Genomic DNA, 25818 nt, shown 5'->3' on the forward strand with positions numbered 1-25818 from the left:
TCTGTTTCCCAGGCAAATACGTCTCCCCAGCAACCGGGACTGCGGAGCCCCCAACCCGGGCAGACACAAAGGTGAGCGCTCTCAGGGGGCTTTTCAATAGATTAATTGTAAGCATCAGTAATTGGGTAACAAATAGAGCAGAACTCCAATCCACAATGCCTTTCAGGGACTTCTCACACTTGCCCCCTTCCCGCAGGGCCTTCTCTGTTAACGTTTTCTGCTCGTTTTCCCCTCTTCTCTCTGGGAGCTCCTTGTTCCACTATGCCCGCTCAGAATCCTCCTCTCTGTGGGTTTACAGATGCCAGGGTGGGTGGGTCCATCTGCTGCTGACCTGCATGGTCTTTTCCTTTCCTCAGGGATAGGAGTCTCGCTCCTTTGGGATCCTAACCTCTGGACCCCCAACTCGGAGAACCTTTCTCCTGGATCCTGTTTCTCTCCTGGATCACTCCCCCAAATATTTCTGCCACCAAAAGACTCTGGGGCTCCTTCCCAAACTAATTAGGCCCCCTTCTCCTTGCTCACATCATCCCTGTGCTTGGCAAAGTGCTCTATGGAAATAAACATAATAATTCAATTAGCTCACAGGAGTGAGTTTCCTTCACCCCTAGCAACTTCTACAAGTTCCCCTCCCTCCCTTCTGTCGAGTGTGGGCCAAACCTGTGGGTAAGCAGCATGGCCAAGTGGAAACCAGGCTTAGCTCCTCCACTCGTCGATTGTATAACCTCGGGCAAGTCACTTCCCTTCTCTGTGCCTCAGTCGCCTCATCTGTAAAAAAGGGACTCAATCCTCCTCCCTCTGACTTTTGAGCCCCAGGTGAGACAGGGACCGTCTCCAACCTAATTATCTCGTTTCTACTCCAGTGCTTAATACAGTGCCTGGTACCTAGTAAGTGCTTAACCAGTATCATTTAAAAACAACAGCAGCAACAAAATAACTTGGATGGCTTCCACACGGGGCCTCCTAGCTCCAGAAAGGACAGTGGCTCCCCAGCAATGAAGAGTCGCGGCTATTTCCGGGCTTAAGGCCTCTAACACTTAGGACTGAGCTAGTGAGGTTCATCTCTCCTCTCACCTGATGGAGCTAAGTGAAAGGGAGGCCTCAACCAGCCCTCTGTCTGCTCCAGTCTTTTATTTTTGACTACTCACATGCCTCCCTCCTGGGGGCAACAACTCTCTCATCCTATCCTCCCCCCAGCAGGGAGGGTATGGTCACAGGCCTTTATTCCCCAACTAAGCTCCACCACCCCACGTCGTGGCCGGCCAACAGCCATCCATAGCCCGTATGTACCCTTAGCACATGCGTATTCTCCACTTACGCTGTGCTCACACGTTTATCATTTCTTCCACTTTCCATATGCCTGCATCAACAAGTGTAATAGTTTCTTTCTCCTGCTCCAAATGTCCGTTGTTCTCCCCCCTTAAAGTTTAAGCTTCTTGAGGGGAAGGACCGTATCAATAATAACAAAAATAATAATAATAATAACAACTGTGGCATTTGTTAAGCACTTACTATATACCAGGCACTGTTCTAAGCGCTGGGGTGAATACGAGCAAATTGGGTTGGACACAGTCCCTGTCCCACGTAGGCCTCACAGTCTTCATCCCCATTTTACAGATGAGGGAACTGAGACCCAGAGAAGCAAAGTGACTCGCCCAAGATCACACAGAAAATACATGGCGGAGTTGGGATGAGAACACAGTTCTTTCTGACAGCCAGGCCTGTGCTCTCTACACTAGGCCATGCTGTTTCTCTTACTCAACTGTCCTCTCCTAAGCACTCAGTGCACAGTAGAGGCTAGATAAAATACTCTTGATGGACAGCTTGCTTGACTTGGATGAGGTGGAGTCAATATGGAAGCTGCCATATTGAATTCTTCACCGCATAAGGGAATAAAGGGTAGTGCCCTCTGTCAACCAGCTCTTTGGGTGGCTCAGGCACCCAGCCCCTGGTAATAATGATGATAATGTTGGTATTTGTTAAGCGGCCAGTCCGACCTCCACCGTAGACCGAGCCCGGGCCCACCTTGGGATTCTGGGGTGGCACTAAGATTGTCTGACTACTCCTTTCCCAGTCAGGTCCGCAAAGTTCTCAGAAATTAGGAACTCCCTCTCCGTGACCGAATTCTTCAAGTACCGATTTAAGGCCGCAGGCTCCTCAAGGAGCCCTCCCGGTCTCGCGCTCTTGGCGGAGCCCGGGTTCTGGAGCGGGCTGGGCTGCGGGGCGGCCTCAGGGGTGGGCCCCGGACTGGTCTCCGGCGTTTCCTCGGGCAAGCAGGGGCTTCTGCTTGGGCTCCTGACCAACCCCCAGGAGTTGGGTCTGGATAGAGATGGCACATACTCATACTCTTCCCCAAACGAGGAGCTCACCCGCCACCGCCTTGAGGCTCTGGGGAAAATGGCTTCCTGCTCCAAGATGTTCCAACAGTCCACCACCAGCTTGTCAGGGAACTCCTCCGGGGAGGACCCAGGCTTTTCCGCCCACGAGTTGCTGGGGTTCGGCAAGTCGTCCGATGGTCTCTCTTTCAGCCGCTCCTTGGCCTGTCCCATAAAGATGATAATTATGGTACCTGTTAAGCCAAGCACTGTTCTAAGCACTGGGGTAGCTACAAGTTAATCAGATCGGACACGGTCATGTCCCGTATGGGACTCACAGTCTTGATCCCCATTTTACAGATGAGGTACCGAGACCCAGAGAAGCGATTTGCCCAAGGTGTCACAGCAGACATATGGCCGGGCCAAGATTAGAAGCCAGGTCCTTCTGATTCAGGAGAGGAACCCCCGGAGGGACCTCGGGGCCACGTGCCACAGGGATGCCGAGCAGCTTCCGAGGCTCGCGGGTCAAACCTGGTCTCAATTCAGAAGAGCAGAGATTCCTAGGTGGGTCCTGGGCCGGGGTGTCTAGGTGGCAGTTGTTAAGCACTTACTGTGTACCAGACACTGTTCTAAGTGCTGAGGTAGATACAAGTTAATCAGGTTGGACATAGCCCTGGCCCCACATGGGGATCAAATTCTTAATCTCCATTTTACAGATGAGGGAACTGAGGCCAAACTGAGGCCCAGAGAAGTGAAGCAACTTGCCCTAGGTCACACAGAAGACGTGTGGCACAGCCGGGATTAGAACCCAGCTCCTTCTGACTCCCGGGCCTGTGCTCTATCCCTTAAGCCATGCTGCTTCTCAAGGCCTAGGCCTTTGACTCTTCTCCAGGTGGCACTGCTCTGACCTCAGCTTTGCCCCAGGGCCAAGAGGGGAGAAGGGCAGATGAGGAAGATGGGGTGGGGGGAGGCAGGGACAGACTGCAGAGGGCAGGACTGAGTGGGTGGTAATCCTGGCCCCGGCAAAGCCCGTGGGGCTACACCAGGTCCCGCTCGCCCCGCGGGCCTGGCCCAGGGCTGGCCGAAAGACCACCCGTCCCCAGAACAGCTGCTCTGTGGAACGCACACCAACCCATCCCGGGCCTTTTCCTCTCAATTCGCCGGAAGAACTGGGCTGAAAAAGCCGTTACCGTGCTCATGCGGGTCAGCCACTCGGAGAGGACGCTCTCCGCGGGGTCAGGAATCCGCGGGCAGAAGGCCTGTTTTAACCTGCAATTGAGAAAGGAAGTTTGCCGAGATCTCCTCCTCCAGGAGTTTTCCCGACCCTCTGAATGAGCAGCCTGTGCAGACTTCGACTAGCAGAAGCCGAGCTTCCAGAATCCTCCGCTCCCCTAAACTTCCAGGCCCTGGGACGTGAGGAAGAGGACTTGTTGTGCCCACCAGAGATTGGAGCAGCTAGGAGGGAACTCGCCGGCGGGTCGGGGGGCGGGCAGGGTTTCAGATGTGGAGCTAGATGGGTTCCGGGAGGCCAGAGACCCAGCCCGTCACATCAGCCGGAAGGTAGGAGGAGGTTGGCAGGTGGCCCGGCCCAGCCCCTGGGACGAAAGAGCAAGGCGGGCTCAGTTTTAAGGGAGGTGACCCCCCTCGCCCCTGCCGGAACCGGATCCGGTCCCAGCCCCAGCCCCAGCCATCCCAATCCTGACTCACTTGGTCTTGGAGAGGGAACACACGGCCACCAGGACAATGAGCAGAAGGAGACTCCCTCCAATGGGAGCGGTGAGGAGGAGGATGTCGAGGTTGCCTGAGGAGAAGAGAAAACGGAGCGGGAGCGGGTTCTCGTGAGGGTCGTGTGCCTGGCCTCCCTGCCGAGCCGTGCCCCTCGCAGCAGCTGGGGGCATTAGCTCCACCCCCTCAGGCCCCTCCGCCCCATCTGGGCTCACCCCCGGGCAGACTCTAGGATGCAGGCGCCGACGGGCGGCCCGTCTCCCAGTACGGACTCGCCCGGGTACCCCTCTGTTTCCACGCCAGAAATCGTTTCTCGCTTTCAATCTCCCACCTACCCTCTCCTACCCTGATCAAGTGCTTGATACAGTGCTTTGCACACAGTAAGCGCTCAATAAATACGATTGAACGAATGTTCCGCCCCACCGGATTTTCTCTGAAAAGTCTTCACGGCAGTAATGGCGATGACATTTAATAACCACTTACCCTGTGCCCAGGCACTGTGCCGGACACTGGGAAAGACCCAAGATCAACAGTTCCGACCAGTTCCCGTCCCCCACTGGGACCGCCATCTAAGCGGTATAACGAGTAGGTGTCTAGTCCCCGTTTTACAGATAAGGAGGCTCAGAGAGGTTAAGTGGCTCGCGCACAGTCACACGGCGGGCCAGTGACAGGACTGGGACTAGAACCCAGATCTGATTTCTAGTCCATTGCATCACTAACCACCCAGCTCACGGCTGCCCTGCCCACTGCCCCAGCTGACACGGGACAGGGATTCGGTCTACCGCCTCTATTGTACTCTTCAAAGAGCTTAGTAAAGCACTGTGCACCCAGTGAGCGCTCAATAAATACCACCGATTGTGGACTGAGTCAGGTGCGTGCGGAGAGATCAGTTATTCTGAGTTGAGACCCGGTCCAGGAGGAAACTCTGCAGTCTCCACGGAAAGCTGTTTTCTTAGACAACAGTAGAGAAGCAGCGTGATCTAATAAGGTTGGTATTTGTTAAGCGTTTACTATGTGCCGAGCACTGTTCTGAGCGCTGGGGTAGATGCGGGGTCATCAGGTCGTCCCACGTGAGGCTCACAGTTAATCCCCATTTTACAGATGAGGTAACTGAGGCACAGAGAAGTGAAGTGACCACAGTCACCCAGCTGACGAGTGGCAGAGCCGGGATTCGAACCCGTGACCTCTGACTCCCAAGCCCGGGCTCTTTCCACTGAGCCACGCTTGTGATCTAGTGGTTAGAGAACTGGCCTGGGAGTCGGAAGGCCACGGTTCTAATCCCGGCTCCGCCACTTGTCTGCTGTGCGACTTTGGGCAAGTCACTTCACTTCTCTGTGCCTCAGTTCCCTCATCTGTAAAATGGGGATTAAGGCTGTGAGCCCTATGTGGGACAGGGACTGGGTCCTACCCCTCTGTCTTGTATCTATCCCAGCGCTTAGAGTATAGTAAGTGCTTAACAGATACCATAATTATTATTACTAGGAAAAGCCACTCAGCTCCTTCTGCTCGGTGACTCCCCGCACCTTCCGATCCGATCACAGCCCTTGCTCAGCGACCACCCCCCCCGACCCAATTGAGTCCCTCAGTCAATCAATCCCACCCTCCGATTAGCTTCCGCCACTCAGTCCGACCCCTCCCCCCGGCTCATCCGGCTGCCCCTGGACTTTCCCGCTCCTGCCCCTTCCGGATTCCCCCCCCGGATCAGATCCTCCGCTGTCCGGGACCGCCGTCCCTTAGGGAGTGCTCACTGAAGGCCAGCGTGCGGAAGTTGATCTTGGTGCCGTTGCGTCCGCCGGCGCTGGTGCTGGCCAGGACTCGGGCAGTGTACTGGGTGTCGGGCTCCAGCCCCTCCAGCGTGGACTGCAGGAAACCGGAATTGACCGTCCTGGCTGCAGGAGAGCAGACAAATGAGGTGATGAGATTACGTACCACCGAATCACCACCCTTGAACTCTAGTCTCCTTCTCTGCCCTTTCACCCATGTCCTCTCTCGGACTTCCGTTGCCCCCAACTGCCTTCCACCCTCACGGACGCTGCCGGGCTCCGGATGCTGTCCGCTCGTCCCACGCGAATAAGACCCATACCGGCCTCTCCTCTTTTGGTGCAGAAGTCCATTTCCTCAACACATCTCTGTCCTGCAAAGTCTTTTGTCCCTATATCCCTATCGCTCTCAGACTACCCACTCTTGAGCTTGGACTGTCCTCATATTTGCTTCCCCCACTGACCAAAACCCCAAAACTAGGTCAACTGCTGCAAATGATAATAATAATAATGAACATTTTGGTATCTGTCAAGTGCTTACTATGAGCAAAAGCTGTACCAAGTGCTGGAGTAGATACCAGATAATTCAGCAGCCACAGTCCCTGTCCCAAATAGGGTTCAGTCTTGGGGTCCAAGCACACCAAAGGGCAGATGAGGGCTTCGACACAGAGACCGGTGTCCGTCAGGCTCTGAGAGAGCTCAGGGTCAAAGGGCTCAGCACTGCTGCTCGCCCCTAAGACTCTCGCCCCCTTCCTCCCCATCCCCAGGGTCAGTGTCCACGAGGGCAGGAGAGCAGGGAACGGAGACCGAGAGGACACCACGAGACCAAAACCGTCCCCTCTGGAGCCTCCGGCTGCTGAGAGGCTCCATCCCCCGGCAGGAAGTGTCTCGCAAATCGCTGGACTCACCCATCTCTTCTCCCCCGACGGCCCCGTAAAACAGGGTGTAGTTTCTGATGAAGCCGTTCCTCTTCTTCTTGGAGATCTCTTTCCATCTGATCGTCACTTCGTGCTTTCCCAAGTTTTCAGCCCTAGACACGGGCCCTTCCGAAGGCACTAGAGAACCCAGAGAGCTGTCAACCGGGGAAGCGCCCCCGTTATTCCAGGAGCTCGTCTGTCACTTACATCTATGGGACCTCTCTCTCCCTCTCCCTCTGTCCCCTCCTGAGGCTCTTGCAGCTGGGATCTCTCCTAGTCATTAAGTGACTTTGGGAAAGGCGCTTAAACCATGTGAGCAACACTGCCGTTGGGCAACTTGGGAGAAGAAGCCCCTTCCTGCCTCTAATAAGTAATGCTAATAATAATTACGGTGCTTACTAGGTGCCAAACACTGCTCCAAGCTCAGGGGTAGATACAAATTAATCAGGTTGGACACACATGGGGTTCACACTCTTAATCTCCATTTTACAGATGAGGTAACTGAGGCTCAGAGAAGTTAAGTGACTTGTCCAAGGCCACGCAGCAGACACGTGATGGAGCCGGGATTAGAACTCTAGTTCTTCTTACTCCCAGGCCCGTGTTCTAGTTTCTAGGCCACGCTGCTTCTCCATCCCCGGTGTCCAGCAGCTCTCTGCCTGCCCTGCCGCAGCCGGCCCGGCCCGGCCCTGCCCGTACGTACCGCCTTCCCGAAAATAGACCTGGGTGGAAATTGGGGCTCCCACAACCTCCTTAATCAGCGGGTACACGGAGATGTTATAGCACTGGAATGGCAGGAAGCGGTCTGAAAAGAGCAAAGAAACAAAGCCCGTGCAATAATAATAAGACTATTGATAATCGTGGTATTCGTTGAGCGCTTACTATATGTCAGGCACTGTTCTAAGCCCTGGGGTAGACGGCATTTTGTTAAGCGCTTACTATGTGCAAAGCATTGTTCTAAGCACTGGGCGGGATACAAGGTGATCAGGTTGTCCCACGTGGGGCTCACATTCTTAATCCCCATTTTACAGATGAGCTAGCTGAGGCACAGAGAAGTTAAGTGACTTGCCCAAGGTCACGCAACAGACAAGTGGTGGAGTCGGGATTAGAACCCACATCCTCTGACTCCCAAGCCCGTGCTCTTTCCGCTAGGCCTCGCCGCTTCCACAGTCCTGCGGTGGGAAAGAGCTCGGTAATCATAACCGTGCCATTTGTTAAAGTGCTTACTCTGTGCCAGGTACTGAACTAAGCGCTGAGGTGGATGCAAGATAATCAGGCCAGATACAGACCCTTCTCACATGGGGTTCTGAGTCTCGGTGGGAGGAAGAACAAGACTCGAATAACCCATTTTAGAGATGAGGAAACTGAGGCGTGGAGAAATGAAGTGATTTGCCCAAGGCAACACAGCAGATCACAGGTGGAGCCGAGATCCTAACCAGGTCCTCTGACTCCACTTAGACCACACCGCTTCAGCGTCCCTCTCAGTGTCCAGCCGGGGGTCGGGATGAGAAAGACAAGAGGCCGGACAAAGGGCTGGCTATTCCCCCGGGCTGAGCTGGGAGACCTTGCCTGGCCACCTAATTTAATAATAATGTTGGTATTTGTTAAGCGCTTACTACGTGCAGAGCACTGTTCTAAGAGCTGGGGGAGATACAGGGCGATCAGGTTGTCCCAAGTGAGGCTCACAGTCTTCATCCCCATTTGACAGAGGAGGTAACTGAGGCACAGAGAACTTATGTGACTTGCCCACAGTCACCCAGCTGACAAGTGGCGGAGCCGGGATTAGAACCCACGACCTCAGACTCCCAAGCCTCTGTGTCTGCATACATCTGGAGGCGCACGTACGTTTGTGTGAATTTCTACGTGTCAAGGGGACCGTGTGTTTCTTTAGGTAGATGTGGGTCTACATGTCAAGATGTGTTTTATATGGGTGGCTGTGTGTCGATATATGTGGAGTTGCGTGTTACAGTGTACTCTCCCAAGTGCTTCGTACAGTGGTCTGTACACAGTAAGCGCTCAATAAATGATTGACCGTGTGTATGGGTCATGTGGGGTTTGGATCACGCGGTCCCAATGGCCAGGGGCTGCTCTGAATCCGGATGTAGTTCCAGCCTGGCGGGGGCGGAGGGGGGCGGAATTTGGAGATGTCATAGTCCCATTCCCGGTCCTTCCATGGAGAGGGGAACTGTGCCGCCCCCGGGGAAAGCGCTTAGTACGGTGCGCTTTGCCCACAGCGAGCGCTCAATAAATACGACCGAATGAACGAACGGAAAAGATTCAGGGTCCAGAGACCAGAGAGACCACCGAGCCATCTCCGAGACCAAAATCTAGACTATAGGCTCGTTTTGGGCCGGGAACGTGTCCACTAATTCTCCCAAGCACTCGGCGTAGTGTTCTGCACACCGTAAGCGCTCAATATATACCACCGATTGATCGTTTCAACCCATTAGCAGGGCGAAATTCAGCGGCGCTGCCTCCCGCTCCCTCGAGCGAGCCCCTTCCTGGCTCCGGACGGCCCGGCGACACTGGGGTCGGTGACCCCCGTCAGGATGCCCAGTGGCCTCCTCCTTTAATGCTAACCTTCTCACTGGATCTCGAGCTCATCTATCCGGCCTCCAACCCTTCTCCCACATCCTCCCTCCGGCCCGGAACGCCCTCCCTCCTCAAACCCGACAGACCATTCCTCTCCCCGCCTTCAAAGCCTTACCGAAGGCCCATCTCCTCCGAAAGGCCTTCCCTAAGTCCTCCTTTCCTCTTCTCCCACTCCTTCCTGTATCATCCTGACTTGCTCCCTTTATTAATGAATAATAAATCCCCCTCCCAGCCCCACGGCACTTATGTCCACATCTGTCAGTCATTTATCTGTGTTGATGTCTGCCTCCCCCTCTAGACTGTAAGCTCGTGGTGGGCAGGGAATACGTCCGTCTACCGTCATAGCGTCCTCCCCCAAGAGTTTTGCACAATGTTCCGTACACAGTAAGCTCTCAGGGAACACGACTGAACGAATACCGACCAAGAGGGTCCGTTACCTCCTCCAGCTGTCCAGCTCCCGCCCCGGGAAACGATTTCCCACGAGGTGGCCGAGGACTCCGTCTCCCAATCCTGTCGCCACTCCACCACGAATCTGTCGACGTCCGAGGCGGGGGCGTCCCACGTCACCACCAGCCCGTCTCCGCTGACGGGCCGCACCGTCACCGCGTTGATCCTCTGGGGAGCTGACGTGGGGAAACCGAGTCACAACCAGCCTGCTACAGCACCACTGCCCTCCGCCAACCCCGTGCCCGGCGCCACCGTCACTGCCGCTGCCGACAGCTCTAGACCGTCAGGACACCTTAGCCAGGACAGTGAGGGAGTGGGAATGTGTCTATCGTTATATTGTACTCGCCCAAGCGATCAGCGGGGTGCTCCGCACACAGTAAGTGCTCAATAAATACAATCGAACGAACAAATGAACACTTTTCTGGGCTGAGCTCTAGAGTCCTTTCTTACTCTCTTAAAAATAATAATAATCATCGTAATTATGATACTTGTTAAATGCCAAGCATGGTGTAGTGGATAGAGCACAGGCCTGGGAGTCAGAAGTTCATGGGTTCTAATCCCGATTCTGCCACTTGTCTGCTGTGGGAACCTGGGCAAGTCACTTGACTTCTCTGTGCCTCAGTTCCCTCATTTGTAAAATGTCCAACCCAATCTGCTTGTATCTACCCCGGCGCTTAGTACGGTGCCTGGCACATAGTAAGCACTTAACAGATACCATAATTATTATTGTTATAATTATTGCTATCATTATTCTAGGTGCTAAGGTTAATCAGCTCAAGTTAATCGGCTTAGATACAGTCCTTGCCCCACCTGGGGCTCACGCTCTTCATTCCCATTTTACAGATGAAGGAACTGAGGCCCGGAGAAGTGAAGTGACTCGCCCAAGGTCACCCAGCAGAGGTGTGGCAGAACCAGGGTTAGAACCCAGGTCCTTCTGACTCTCGGGCCCGTGCTCTATCTACTAAGCCACGTTACCGGTGCCCGCTCTACCCACGACTCCTCACACCTCTGACCAAGCGGAGATGCAACGCTAAGACCTGGAGCGCGGCAAGAAAACCCTCTGATATGTGGGCCGGAGGCCCCACTTCATCCACAGAGACCGGGCACGGGCAACTGGCCGGCGGGAACTTGCCACTCCCCTCCCCTACTCCCTCCCTCTGCCTACCGCCCTCCCCGCCCCACAGCACTTGCGTATATTAGCGCATACGTATTATTTTATTTATTTTATTAATGATGCATCTACAGCTGTAATTCTATTAATCTATTTTGATGCTAGTGATGCCCGTCTACTCGTTTTGTTGTCTGTCTCCCCCCTTCTAGACCGTGAGCCCGTCGTTGGGTAGGGATTGTCTCTGCTGCCGAACTGTAATTTCTAAGCCTTTAGTACAGTGCTCCGCAAACGGTGAGCGCTCAATAAATACGACTGAATGCATGAATTCTAGGGAACGTACGGCTTTCTCCCACGGGCGGGATCCTCAGGGTGGCTTTGGCAGATGCTGCAGTGGAGTTAGAGTCCACCAGGTACACCAGGTAGGCCTCTCCTGTCAAAGACAGCTCGCCCATCCAGCTGGTCACGGTCACGGTCCGACCCAGAGACGGCTTCTTCTCCGGCCTGACGTGTACGCTGTAGCCAGAGGAGCGCCGGCAGCATCCCTGACAGAGAACCGGAGTCAATCAATCAATCGATTGTGCTTATTGAGCATTTTCTAAGCAGAGCACTTTACTAAGCACTTGGGAGACCACAAATTTAACAGAGATGGTAGACGCATTCCCTGCCCCCAGTGAGCTTACAGTCTAGATGGGGAGACAGGCATTAATATAAATAAATTATGGAGAAGCGCGTAACTGCTGTGGACCCCAATATACGATTACCAGATTTACACACCGATGGATACACATACACGCGCACGCACATAGGCACTCTGAGTGTGAGCAATAGACACACACATACGATAATAATGATGGTATTTGTTAAGCACTTACTATATACAGAGTGATATATAGCCAGACACACAAACACACAGACATCTAGATCATCACCCACATAAACACACAAGCACACAGAGACAGAAACCCACACAAAAACACCCATGTAAACACACAAAGACGGACACACGCAGGCAGACACCCAAGTATAGGCAGTTAGACATACACACACTCACACACCCTACTTGAAAAGCATCTGAAGTAACTTCTACCTTCCCTCCTGCCTCCGAGGGTCCCTTCTCCTGTCATACTTCGTGCCTGCTTCGGGGAGAAAACCCACTCCGGGAGCCCCTCACAAAACCTCGGGAAGACACGTGGCTGCGGGTGGACCCGGAACTCTGAGTCCCTACGAGCCTGAAATTCTGCTCCTCTTGCCACGGCGCCCTACTGTTTTTGTTTTTATTTTGTATATTTGTCTATGTTGTGTTTTAACGTTTCATCATTCCTGATGCGTCCGTCTCCGGTCCCTCCTCCCCACCTGGACTGTGAGCCCCCTGAGCGGCATCGACCGTTTCTAATTCCCACCTGTGGATTTTCTCTCTCTCAGCATTAAGTACATTGCTCTGCGCACAATCAGTAAGTGCTTAATAAATATTATTCCTCCTCTTCATTTTCCTCCTCCTCCTCCTTCTCCTCCTCTTCATTTTCCTCCTGCTCCTCCTCCTGTTTGCTCTGTGACTTGGGCAAGTCACTTAAGCTCTCTGTCCCTCAGTTTCTTCAACTGTAAGATGGAGATTCAGTACCCGTTCTCCCTCGTACTTAGATGGTGAGCCCCGTGCAGGACAGGGACTGTGTCCAACCTAATTAGCTTGTAGTTACCCAGTGCTTAGTACAGCGCCTGACACTTAGTAAGCGCTTAAGAACATAGTAGGCGCTTGAGAAATACGATTTAAAAAAAGCATGCTCCTAGGCTGGACTCCAGTAGGGCCTTAGGGAACGACTGAAGCCCCTTTCCTCTTCTCCCACTCTCTTCTGCCTCACCCTGACTCGCTCCCTTTATTCATCCCCCCTCCCAATCCCAAAACACTTCTGTTCATAGCTGCACTTAGTACAGTGCCTGGCATATAATAAGCGCTTCACAAATACCATAATTATTATTAATGATATTAATGTCTGCCTCTCGCTTTGGACGGAAAACTCGCTACGGGCAGGAAACGTGTCCAATAATTCTGTTCTACCAATAGCTTAGTACAATTCTCCGTACACGGTGAACACTCAGTAAATACTATTCATTGATTGATTAGGAGAGGGCTGTGGGTCACGTGACTCTTTATCCACTGAGGTGGACTGGGGCTCCTGGGGAGAACGAGACCGCCCTCAGCCCTGCCCCCCTTCTAGCCTCGTCCTTGTCGGATTTGCCCGGGTCTCCAGGCTGCCCGGGGCGGGCGCCCGCGCCGGTGGTGTTTCTGGCAAAGCTCGGCAGCTTTACCTTGCGCATCAGCCACACCGTCCGATTCCCGTCCGGCCCAGTGGGCCCGATAACTCTCCACAGGTCGCCGCCACACATCTGACCTGGGAGGAGACAGAGAGGAAGAGGGTTAGCGGGAACTCCACTGAGACAGCTGGGGACAGGGCCGGAATGGGGCTGAGCCATCCGGAGCCTTTGGACCCAGGGCCGGGGAAGCTGTGAAGAAGCCAGGATCCTGGCTGGGTGAAACAAGTGCCCGGGGGAGGGGACAGCGAGGCATAAAGGGGGTCCCCCTCCCTCAGATGCCGCCCCCCACAAGAAAATAGCCTCTCGACGAGCCCGTGCCCCTGAGGGTGGGAATGGGGGCCCCTCCGTCTCATCTATCTTGCCCACCAACCTCTCGCCCACGTCCTGCCTGTGGCCCGGAACACCCTTACTCTTCACATCCAAAGCCTCATCAAAAGTAAACCTCCTCTAAGAGTCCTTCCCTGACTAACCCCCGCCTTTCCTCTTCTCTCACTCCCTTTTATATCGCCTCTGCATCCTTTTTTCGCCTCTCCCTCAGCCCCCAACACTTAGGTGCATATCCATAATTTATATTAATGTCTGCCTCCACCTCTAGACTGTAAACTCGCTGTGGGAAGGGAACGTATGTAACTACACATTATACATTATAACTACACTAAGGGAATGAATATGACTCTGTCGTATTGTACCCTCCTGAGCACTTAGTACAGTGCTCGGTACATAAATGCGACCGCATGATTGATCTCGGGCATCCAACTGCAGTGGAGTGGGGGACGATAACAATTGTAGCATTTGTTAAGCACTTACAATGTGCCAGACACTGTACTAAGCGGTGGGGTGAATACAGGCAAACGGGGTTGAGGACAGTCCCTGTCTCACATGGGGCTCACAGTCTTAATCCCCATTTTACAGATGAGGTGTCTGAGGCACAGAGAAGTTTAGTGACTAGCCCAAGGTCACACAGCAGACAAGTGGCAGAGTCGGCATTAGAGGTCAGGTCCTTCTGACTTCCAGTCTCGTGCTCTATCCACTAGGCCATGCTGCCTGTCCCCCAGGGGGTCCCAGCAAAGGAAACTGGCCGTGGAAGGATGGACAATGAACTCAATCAAGAACAGCAGAAAGTAGCCCGAATCGTAGTGGAGCGAGCACGGGCCTGAGAGTCAGAAGGCCATGGGTTCTAATCCCGGCTCTACCACTTGTCTGCTGTGTGACCTTGGGCAAGTCGCTTCACTTCTCTGTGCCTCAGTTACCTCATCGGTAAAATGGAGATGAAAAATGTAAGCCCCACTTGGGACAGCCTAATTACCCTGTATCTACCCCAGTGCTTAGAACAGTGCTTGGCACATAGGAAGCGCTTAACAAACACCGTTATTATTATGGATCCTGATCATAGCTTTGCCACTTGTCTGCTGTGTGATCTTGGGAGAGTCACTTAACTTCTCTGAGCCTTACTTCCCTCATCTGTAGAATGGGGATTAAGACTGTGAGCCCCGTGTGGGTCAGGGGACCGTGTCCAACCCGTGAGCAGGCTGCAAGCTGCTAGTGGGCATGTGTAGGAAGAGAGCACTAAAATAATAATAATTAATAATAATAATTTGTTAAGCGCTTACTACGTGCCAAGCACTGTTCTATGTGCTGGGGTAGATACAAGGTAATCAGGTTGTCCCACGTGGGGCTCACAATCTTAATCCCCATTTTACAGATGAGGTAACAAGGCACGGAGAAGCTAAGTGACTTGCCCGAGGTCACACAGCTGAGCCAGGATTAGAAGCCACGTCCTCTGACTCCCGAGCCCGCGCTGTTGCCACCAAGCCACGCTGAAGAGTTGCTGAAGGGTCCGACATCCCTAAATCACCTAAATCTCCCACGTTTGAAGCTGGACCTAGCCAATATCCATTAACTTCCATTCATTAATATTGACTGTTTACCCCCGGCATTTTGGAAAATCCGGTTTTATGGGATCGCGTGAAAGCTGCTTTTGAACCTCCATGGCAGCCTCCTAAAATTGATCATTTAGCTTTCTGTGTTTAACGTATCCCAAATCTGTCCCACTGGAGAAGTGCTTGGCCCATTGGAGCTCTGGCAGTGGGGTTATAAAAACACAAGCGCTCAGCACATAATAGGAGCTTAACAGACGCCACGGGCGGCAGGTGTGCGGACAGGAAACTCTGTTGTAGTACACTTTCCCAAGCGCTTACTACAGTGTCCTGAGCACAGTCAGCGCTCAATACATATCACCGATTGATCGGGTCAACGGTGGGGCCTTCGACAATCCCGACTGGGAAGCCCTGATCTAAGTGGACTCCCCGGCGGTCAGGAGCACGGCTGGGGCGGGAGGGGCAGGGGTCGGCTTGCTTGGCCTCTCCACGGTTCCCGATTTTTCTTCGCTCCAGGCGCTCCAGAACTCAGAGTCATTCACCGCACACCGCACGGACACGGCGTAGACCGCACAGTCCAGCCCGGAGAGGGTGTGCGTCCCAGACAGTTCTCTGCGTCTCATGATGAGGGTCACTTGTTCCTAAGGGAAAGCAGAAAGAGTCTGAGCGCAGGTCTACTTAGCAGCCAAGAGGTTCCCCCCAGTCGATGCCAACGCTCTCCCTTCACCCCGGTAGCCTGAAACCCAGCATGGCCTAGTGGGTAGAACCCAAGCCTGGGCGTCAGAAGGATCTCGGTTCCCAACCCGGCTCCGCCACTTGTCTGCTGTGTGACCTCGGGCAAGTCATCTCACTTCTCTGCGTCTGAGTCACCTCATCTCTGAAATGAGGATTAAGACTGTGGGCCCCATGTGGGACAGGGACTGGGCCGGACCCGATGAGCTTCTATCTACCCCAGTGCTCAGAACGGTGCCTGGGACAGAGTAATAATAATGTTGGTATTTGTTGAGCGCTTACTATGTGCACAGCACTGTTGTAAGCGCCGGGGTAGATCCAGGGTAGTCAGGTTGTCCCACGTGAGGCTCACAGTTAATCCCCATTTCACAGATGAGGTAACTGAGGCACAGAGAAGTTAAGTGATTTTTCCACAGTCACACAGCTGACAAGTGGCAGAGCCGGGATTCGAACCTCTGACCTCTGACTCTCGAGCCCGGGCTCTTTGCACTGAGCCACGCTGCTTAGGCACTTATCCCACAGTCTCCAGGACTAAGGGCCGGTGTTTCCTCAGAGGACATAGCCTTTGGGAAGGGGCGAGTGAGGTATCCTCTACTGGGCCCCACATAAGACAGAAATCCGCTGCTCACTGCACACTAGACCCACATTCTCCTAGGGGAACCTGGGGGGAACCTGGGGCCATCAGTATCCCCCAAATGGCTCCCCTCAGCCAGTGCTGGCTCGCTGGGAGGGACGACAAAGCAGTAGTGTTATAACCTACCCAGTGGACACCGTTCGCTTTCCTGTGCCGAAGGCAGCATATTAAATCATACCACTCAGGAGTCAGAGAAGGCCTGTCCCAAGTTATTAGAAGGGACGATTCGGTCCCCGGGGCCATTTCCACGCTTCGGATCGTAGGTGGACCTATCCTCACTAGAACGAAAGACGTGAAATAATAATAACGATGTTGGTATTTGTTAAGCGCTTACTATGTGCAGAGCACTGTTCTAAGTGCTGGGGGAGATACAGGGTAATCAGGTTGTCCCACGTGGGGCTCACAGTCTTAATCTCCATTTTACAGATGAGGGAACCGAGGCACAGAGAAGTTAAGTGACTTGCCCGCAGTCACACGTCTGACAAGTGGCAGAGCTGGGATTCGAACCCATGACCGCTGACTCCCAAGCCCGGGCTCTTTCCACTGAGTCAAAGTCACGCGACAAGGTCCGGCAAATGATCCCGCCTTTCCGGGGACAATTTGTCTGCTGTGTGATTCTGGGCAAGTCATTTAACTTCTCTGTGCCTCAGATGCCTCGTCTTTAAAATGAGGATTAGGAGTGTGAGCCCCAAGTGAGACAGGAACTGTGTCCAACATGATTAACTTGTATCTTCCCCAGCGCTTAGAACATGCTTGGCATGTAGTAAGCACTTAAAAGTACTCTTATTATTATTATGTGCCTCAGTTCCCTCATCTGCAAAATGAGGATTAAGACTGTGACCCCATGTAGGACATGGACTATTTCCAACCAAATTATCTTGTATCTACCCCAGTTCATAGTACAGCGCTTGGCCCACGGTAAGTGTTTAACAGATACCGTAAAAAAATAAAGGAGGGCAGAGGCAAGGGCTGCACGCAGTCTCTCATGCCTGTATGGCCTGTAGACCCAGAGGGGAATCAAGAAGTAATAAAAATAATAATAATGGCATTTAAGTGCTCACTATGTGCCAAGCACCATTCTAAGCGCTGGGGTAGATACAAGGGAATCAGGTTGTCCCCCGTGGGGCTCGCAGTCTTCATCCCCATTTCACGGATGGGGTAACGCAGGTACAGAGAAGTTAAGTGACTTGCCCAAACTCACACAACTGACAAGGGGCGAAGCCGGAATTAGAACCCATGACCTCCGACTCCCAAGCCCGGCCTCTTTCCACTAAACCACGCTGCTTCTGTTGTGGGAAGCCTGCAGTTATGGGGAAGGCAGAAAGGGAAATCCACCAACCTCTCTTCTGTTCCAAGGTTGTTACCCAGAACCGACGAGAGGATGGACAGATCCCGCACCCTCGGTTTCAAGGCTCTCCACCAGCTGCCCTTTACCCAGCCAAACCGTTCAGGGGAAAGCTCTGTGCCCCTCAGCACCCAGCCTAACGTCCATCTCCCCACACTGCCCCTTCCAGCAGCCCATTGCAACCCTGGCCATCAGCACATCAACCTGCTCCTCCCTCCCCCAGCCCCCCTGTTCTGGAGGAGAGAAGCAGTGTGGCCTAGTGGAAAGAGCACGAGCTTGGGAGTCGGAGGAAGTAGGTTCCGATCCCAGGCTTGCCAACGGCTTGCTGTGTGACCTTGGCCAAGTCACTTCACATCCCTCTAGACTGTATACTCATTGTGGGCAGGGAATGTGTCTGTTATATTGCCATAATGTACTCTCCCAGGCCCTTGGTACGGTGCTCTGCACCCAGGAAGTGCTCGATAAATACAGCTGATTGACTCAGTTACCTCATCCGTCAAATGGGGATTAAATCCTCCCTCCAATTTCAACTGTGAGCCCCTTGTAGGACAGGGACTGTGTCCAACCTGATAATCTCCCATCTACCTTAGAATGGAATAGTGCTTGACGTTTAGTAAGCGCTTAACGAATGCTATATTTTTTTTTTTAAAGGGGGGACATTGACACAAAGTACCCATAGAAACGCTCAGAGAAGATTCCGAGAGTTACCGATCTTGGGGAGATTCCAAACGGTGGCGTTCGACGTGGCAACACCAAAGGCACTTTCGGCAGTGACCTCAATGATGCTGACGGAGGGGTAGAGGAGCTCGGAGAACCGGAAGGAGCAGGAGTTGGTGCTACTCATGCAGAGGTCGCGGTGGACGATGCTCTTGGTAGAAAGGCCCCTGGAGAAGGACAGGAGACCGAGGTTTGCGAGCGGCAGTGTCCGGTGCGGTGGGTCCCCCCACCTAACAGTAATAATAATAATGGGATATCTATTAAGCGCTTACTACGTGCCAGGAATTGTATTAAGCGCAGGAGGATACAAAGAAATTGGGTTGGACACAATCCCTGCCCCACGTCAACCTCAGAGTCTTAATCTCCATTTTATAGATGAAGTAACTGAAGCATAGAGAAGTGAAGTGATTTGCCTAAGGTCCCAAAGCAAACAAGTGGAAGAGCCAGGATTAGAACTCATGTCCTTTTGACTGAGGGCCCGGAGTCAGCTTCATAGGGTACGGGGAAGTCCTGCCACGGCAAACCTATGCGACAGACTCAAACGATTGGAGCGGAGCCGGGAAGAACTCTCCCAGTGCAGGTAGGGAAAAGTGGACTTGTGCTTAGAGGAGTCTCATTCTGGAAATCTCTAGACTGTGAGCTCCTTGTGGGCAGGGAACGTGTTTATCAACTCTGATACATTGTACCCTCCCAAGCGCTCAGTATTTCCTAAGCATTTACTTTGCGCCGGGCCCTTTTCTAAGTGCCGGGGTAGATACAAAATAAGTAGGTTGGACACAGTCCATGTTCCACATGGGGCTGACAGTCCTCAATCCTTTTTATAATGCCGGAGACATTATCTGAGCCTCACGGGAAGCCACTCAGGCCAGTGTGGAGGGCCAGAGACTGCCCCGATCTCCTGACTACCAGGTCTTCTCAATTCCAAGCCTCCTGACCCCCAGGCCTCTTGAACACCAAACCTCCTCGACTGCCAGGCCTGTGTTTTTTCCACTAAGCCTTGCTACTTTTCACAGTGAGAGAAGCCTGACTTCCCCAAGCCAAGCCCACGACACACTGGGCCCCGGGGACTTGGAGATTGTCCCCAATTTTCCATGCCAAGGCCCTGAGGATCCTGAGCCTCTGGGATGGGGGAACGAGGGTGACAGCTGGATAATTTCTCAGAAGTCTCAGCAGGACACCGGAGAGAAACCCTCACATCCACTGGTCCGGGCCCCTCTTTCGCTCATACTTACGATTTTATAGAAACAGTGAAATTTGCTGGATGCACTTCCCTTCCCGGATCCCATGTGCAAGTGAGGTTTTCATTGTAGTAAAGGCTGCAGGAAATATTCTGTGGCTTGTCTGGGGGGGCTGGAAGTCACAGGGAACAAACATTAGTCTGCTAGCCAAACACCGTGCGACGATTACGCAGCTGCCGGAGGTCTGGAGCCGGGAGCCACTGGACAGCCCCGTCCTGCTCCACTCCTCCCTCAAGAAGGGCTACCGGAGCAGGGCGAGTTGGGATGAGACCATCCCTGAAAGGCCCAGCGGGCACGTGGCACAAGCATGTCACACAAGTGCGTGACACAAGACCAAAATGCCCAGAGTTATAGCAAGAGAGGATCTGACAAGGAGGACTGGGGGCCTGGAGGTGGGAGGGGGTGGACAGGGTAGCAGAACTCTGGGGAGGAATGGCCAACTGCATTTCCAAGCTGGGACCTTCTAACCATCTTGTAAGTTAAAGGCCCAGTTCAATCTTATTCTCCAAAGAGGAAAAGGACTAGGGGGAAGACGTTATTCATTAGGCAGGCGTATTCCAAGGCAAATATGGAAAATGCTTTTCAAAAGTATCAGTGTATTGTGAACTATCGTACTATGGGATGAGGTTTCCCAGAGACGTAAGTTTTGCTCGTAGTTTCCCGTCCCTGATCCAGTCCCGACATGATGGCTTTAGATCGCTCCCCATCACACCCTCGGCCCTTACCCCACCCCCTCCCACTGCACTATTCCTAGGCACTTTCCCTCCACCCATTTTTCGGTCCCCGCTTTGGCCTACACCATCTGCCCAGACTCATTTTAAAAATTTGCCAGGTACCGTGGTGGTGCCCGCTCAAACCAGCATGAAGGTGAGCAGGAAAACGTGAGAGGATCCTATCAGCCAGATACCCGAGTCCCAGCCCTGTCTACTTGCCCCATACGGCTGCAATGATTTCTTTAGCTTCACCCAGTGGTCACACAGAATCATGTTGGGAGCAGTGGGGAGAGAGAGGGAAAGAGAGAGAAAAGAGATCTTTGCCCCTTCCACCTCCACCCTATCAGTGCTGCCTATCTCCCAACCTCTGGCCAAGAGGAACATTCAGCCTGACAGGAAGCAGTATGGAAGAGATTGGGTGTGTGGAATGAGAGGATGGTAAGAGATCCATCTTCCCTGCAGCGACTGGAAGTAACGTCCGGTGGGGCTTACGTATCTCAGGCTTTGTTAGCAATTATCGCCTGCTATTTCTCAGGATTTTATGTATTGTGGTCATTTAAAACTTTTATTTGTATTTTATTTCCTGAAGGATTAAAAAGTATTCAGAGTCTGTGACTTCAAAAGTGCTCTTTGCTGTCCTTTTAGGTAAGAGATCTCCTTCAGTTTAATTTTAAATGTCCCTTCTTCCTGCATTGATCCATTTAGTGGGAATTTTCTTATTTCCTGGCATTTCTTTGAGATGGCATCTCTCCTGAAACAGAAGTCTGTCAACCCAAAAATGAGCACTGACCTTACCACTTGCCAAACAGAAAACGAACCCAGTCCTCATGGGCTGCCAACTCGAAAATGAGCACTGGCTTCACCAGCTGCCATCCTGCAACTGAGCAGTGTTCCCCCCTGTCAGTGGGGAATTTCCTACCCCGGCTCTGACCAACGCAGTGCACAGCCTCGGCCTCCCCCAGCCTCGCCTGCCAAACCCCTTCATTTCCCAGATTTTCCTCCTACTCTCTGCTTGCCGGGCCACAGGCGAGCAAAAAGGCCTGAAAGGAATGAGGAGGCCATCACCTCCAGCCCTGGCATGAGGGACACAGGAAAACAAATCCCCAGAGCCTCTCACTGTCCCCTCTCACTTGCCCCAATCTCTGGAAACCTTACAGGACTCCCAGCTGGTTCCCAGCTGAACTGGACCAGCTGCCTGATGGAAGCTGTTTGTCCAGGGTGAAATTAGGCCTTGCCCCCTGCCTTGCTGGTGCCAGGGAGAGAGGCCAGAGGAGAGCAGAAAGGCAATACTTGGGCTGGGTTAAAGGAGGAGGAGAGATGGCCACTCTACAGTGAGGCCTAAGCTTCAGGCCTTCAACTGTTTCCACTGCCCCGGCCCTGTCTGTCCCCTTTCCTCTTCCTCCTGCCTGTAGTCCCACAGGCTGGGCCCAAGCCACATCCGTCCCTCTCCAAGGACCACCCCTTCCAAGGCCGGGGGTCTGCCGTCTTGTCCCTGCTCGATGGGCGATGGACTCCCTAGGGCTATGCCCAGGCCTGCCAGTGACGCTCGGCCCTGCGTGTCGGGGCAAGTCCTGGCTCAGGGTCTTCTGAAGGCACATCAAGAGCCGCCCCCCGCCTCAGCCTCCCGGGGCTCCCACCGCTGAAACTTCGGCAGCCACTCATTCATTCATTCATATTTATTGAGCACTTACTCTGTGCGGCGCACTTTACTAAGTGCCTGGCAGAGTACAGTACAACAATAGATGGTGACATTCCCTGCCCAGAGTGAGCTTACAGATGAGGTGAGGCAGACATCAGTAGAAATAAATAAAATGACAGATCTGGATATAAATGCTGTGGGGTCGGGAGGGGGGAAGAGCAAAGGGAGCCAGTCAGGGCGACACAAGAGGTGGCGTTCAAACTGTCCCAGCCCCACCCCATCCATCCATCTCCGAAATCGAGGCGCGACCCGTCTGCTCTCTCAGAGTCCAGGTACCTTCAGCCCCATCCTAACACGCCCTTGGCCGGGCCTGGCTTCCACCTCCCAGCCCAGTGCTGCCATTCACTCCCCTGGCCCCCCTGAAACTCAGCACACCACATTCCTCCCTCTTCTTCTCTGTTTCTCTTCCACAGGGGGACTCTCTGAACCCGTGACCAGCTCTCCCTCCTCTGGAGAACACTGGACCTGACTCAACCTCCCCTCTTCCCACATCTGACCCCGGGCCTGAAGTTCATCGGATCTCTTTCCTTCCTTCACCTTGCTCTGCCCTGGACCTTATTAATAATAACAACCATAATCATGCTGGCATTTGTTAAACACCTACTTTGTGTCAAGCGCTGTTCGAAGCGCAAGTTGGACACAGTCTCTGTCCCACATGGGGCTCACAGTCTTAATCCCCATGTTACAGACGAGTTAACCGAGGCACAGAGAAGTGAAGTGACTTGCCCAAGGTCACGCAGCAGACAAGTGGTGGAGCCAGGATTAGACCCCAGGTCCTTCTGACTCTTTCTTAGGCCTGTGCTTGATCCACTAGAACGTGCTGCTTCTTTTTATCCAGTGTTTGTATGTTTTAAGGGCAAACCTCCCTCCATCTCCGCTCTGGTTCACAGGGACCCGGGGAGCCAGTGGGTCTGGAGCCAGAGAGGGCCGGGTCAGAGAGTCCGGAGCTGGCGACGGCTGGGTCAGCGATCCCCCCCAGAGAGACGCTCCAAGTTCAGGCGGACTTCTACAAAGTGTTGTTTACGATGACATACTACGTGCTCGGAGTCATTCCCGCAATGAACATCTGTCACATGTGTCTCAGTGTCCTATGTCCATAAGAGCTTCCAGTGATCTCATTCCTCCTAGAGTTTGGAGGATCCCTCCCTATTCCCAAATTCCAGCCCAGACAGCTTTTCCACGGCATTCTGAGTTGTCCCCTCACAGTGACGTTGTCTGGTTGAGGGGAAGGTGCCCAGAGGCAGAGTCTCTGTCTGCTGGTTTCTTAAGAATTCCTTTCCACCCCCAGGGCCACATAACTGGTCTCAAAGGGCCGATCTAAACTGATCCTGCACGGGGGGCAAGGAGTCCTGAGGCTGGCAAAATTCATTAGTCACACACCATCCTCTCTGGCTATCACAATGCCTGAATCATTTATCTTCAATTCACTTTCTGTCTAACCCTCCAAATGTCAGGCTGTGGTGAACTGGCTCCGGTATCAGTGTCTGCAAAATCGTGCCAAGGCAGGCCCCGTGCCAGGAGGCTGGGAAAGCTTAGCACAGCCACAGAAAGGCAGGGAACAGAGCAGAAACCATGGGTCACTAACTCCCAGTTCCCCAGAAATCATCTCACGGCCACTTGGGCATAAGACAGGGGGCTTCCGGGAGGCAAACAACCTTTCTCCCCACCTGGTTCTCATCCATTCGTCATCATCATCACCATCAGTGGTATTTATTGGGAGCTTACTATGTGCAGAGCATTGTACTAAGGGCTTGGAAGAGCATAACACAACTCACTGAGATATGTTTTTCAAGTAGGGGGGAACAATGCCAAGAATTTCATCCCAGTCAAAACGGCCACGTGACACCCAGCGCTCAGAACAGTGCCTGGCACATAGTAAGCGCTTAACAAATACCATTATTATTATTATTGTTATATCTGCAACCCACGCAGCCCACACGGAGGGGCTCACCTTTCCAGAGACAAGCGGGACCCACCTTCAAAGCCTTATTGAAGACACACCTCCTCCAAGAGACCCTCCCTAAACCCTCATTTCTTCTTTTCCCACTCCCTTCTGAGTCACACCAATTTGCTCCCGTTACTCACCTCTCCATCCCGCAACACTTAGGAACGTATCTGTAATTTGTTTACTTATATTACTGTCTGTCTCTCCATCTAGACTGTGAGTTCACTGTGGGCAGGGAATATGTCTACCAACTCTGTTGTATTGTACTCTCCCAAGAACTTAGCACAGTACTCCGCATACAGTACGTATACAGTACGTGCCCAATAAATGTGATTGATTGATAGACTGGGACCCAGCCAGGGCAAAGCTGCAGCCAGCCCCATCCCTTGAGCTGGAATCTGAAACATTTCACTTCCAAGCATCTCCCTCTAGTCTACTTCAGTAAGAAGAAATCTCTCCCAGGAGTCCAAGTTGGCAGCAAGGACCAGAGAAGAGCCCAGCGCTGAGCTCGAGCCTAAGGGGTATCTGGCTGACCCCTGACCACCCGACGGTTAATACAGATGCAAGTTACAAACCCAACCCCGGCGGGGTGTTCATTTCAGCCAGACAGTCAGTCATATTTATCGAGCGCTTACTGTGTGCAGAGCACTGTACTGTGCTTGGGAGAGGACAATAAAACAACAGTACAGTGCTCTGCATACAGTAAGTGCTCAATAAATACGATCGAATGACTAATACAGTGCTAAGCACTTACTGCAGTGCTCTGCATAGAGTAAGTGCTCAATAAATATGACTGAACAATTGAATGAACTATAAACAGACACTTTCCCCGCCCACAACGAGCTTACAGTCTTGAGACTACAGCCGACAGCCGTTCCATAAAGAGAATCCGTTGTGACAAATAAGCTCGGGATAATTATATGACACATTAACCCATCATATAGTTAGCTGGTTCTGGGCTTGGCAGTGGAAAGGTATTCGAGCAGGAGGAGAACAATCATTTAGAACAAGGTTGCCTCTCCCTTGCCCCGTCAGAACCACTGGTTCCGGAAGGAGGGATGCTGTAACCCACTCTTGGGACTAGGGGTTTGACCAGCAGGGCAGATCCCAGGCGGAGAGGCCTCGGTTGGAAGATTCCAAAAATCTCCAGCCAGACTCTGCCCCTCTCAAGAGGGGCGGGGTGGGGGGGGGGGGGGGAGGTGAGCTGAAACTCATGGAAACAAGGGCTGGGATTTCTGGCACATTTAAACAATGAGCATTTTATCTGGAGTCAAAACACAAGAAATGGTCAAAGGTAAATGAAATAAGCCACAGTTTGCATTTCCAGAGAAGGCATTGATTACCTGCTAAACTGATGCCACAGAGCAGAGGACACACCCAAAGGGCCCAAGGCCACATCTTCCTGGTGACTCAGAAGGATGGAAGGAAGACCTGAAATGTCAATCAAAAATCAGCACTTTGCCTTTTGCTCTACAGGCCATCGACCGTAAGCTCCTCGTGGGCAGGGAACATGTCTACCGACAGTTTATATTATACTCTCCCAACTGCTTAGTTATAAGCTCAGTAAGATCAATAAGAGAAGCAACGCTCGAGCTAGAGGCTAGAGCTTGGGCCTGGGAATCAGAAGGACCTTGGATTCTAATCCCAGCTTCCTCACTTGTCTGTTGTGTGGCCTTGGACAAGTCACTTCACTTCTCTGGGTCTCAGTTACCTCATCTGTAAAATGGGGATCAAGAGTGTGAGCCTC

General features: G+C 52.8%; 1 protein-coding gene across 1 annotated transcript; it reads right to left on the bottom strand.

Moving 5' to 3' along the window:
* Positions 1-1745: 1745 nt before the first annotated feature.
* Positions 1746-25501, bottom strand: IL31RA (interleukin 31 receptor A). The gene is made up of 14 exons (XM_039913279.1): positions 25415-25501; positions 19709-19826; positions 18468-18706; positions 16541-16692; positions 15527-15689; positions 13166-13383; positions 11202-11403; positions 9741-9926; positions 7415-7516; positions 6706-6852; positions 5786-5926; positions 4020-4113; positions 3503-3581; positions 1746-2537 (listed from the first exon to the last, which is right to left on the bottom strand). The coding sequence occupies exons 1-14, from the start codon at positions 25467-25469 to the stop codon at positions 2043-2045; spliced, it is 2391 nt and encodes a 796-aa protein (XP_039769213.1). The 5' UTR covers positions 25470-25501; the 3' UTR covers positions 1746-2042.
* Between the last annotated feature and the right edge of the window lie 317 nt (positions 25502-25818).

The sequence above is a fragment of the Ornithorhynchus anatinus genome, chromosome 10 (assembly GCF_004115215.2).
Source record: "Ornithorhynchus anatinus isolate Pmale09 chromosome 10, mOrnAna1.pri.v4, whole genome shotgun sequence".
Lineage (NCBI taxonomy): Eukaryota > Metazoa > Chordata > Mammalia > Monotremata > Ornithorhynchidae > Ornithorhynchus > Ornithorhynchus anatinus.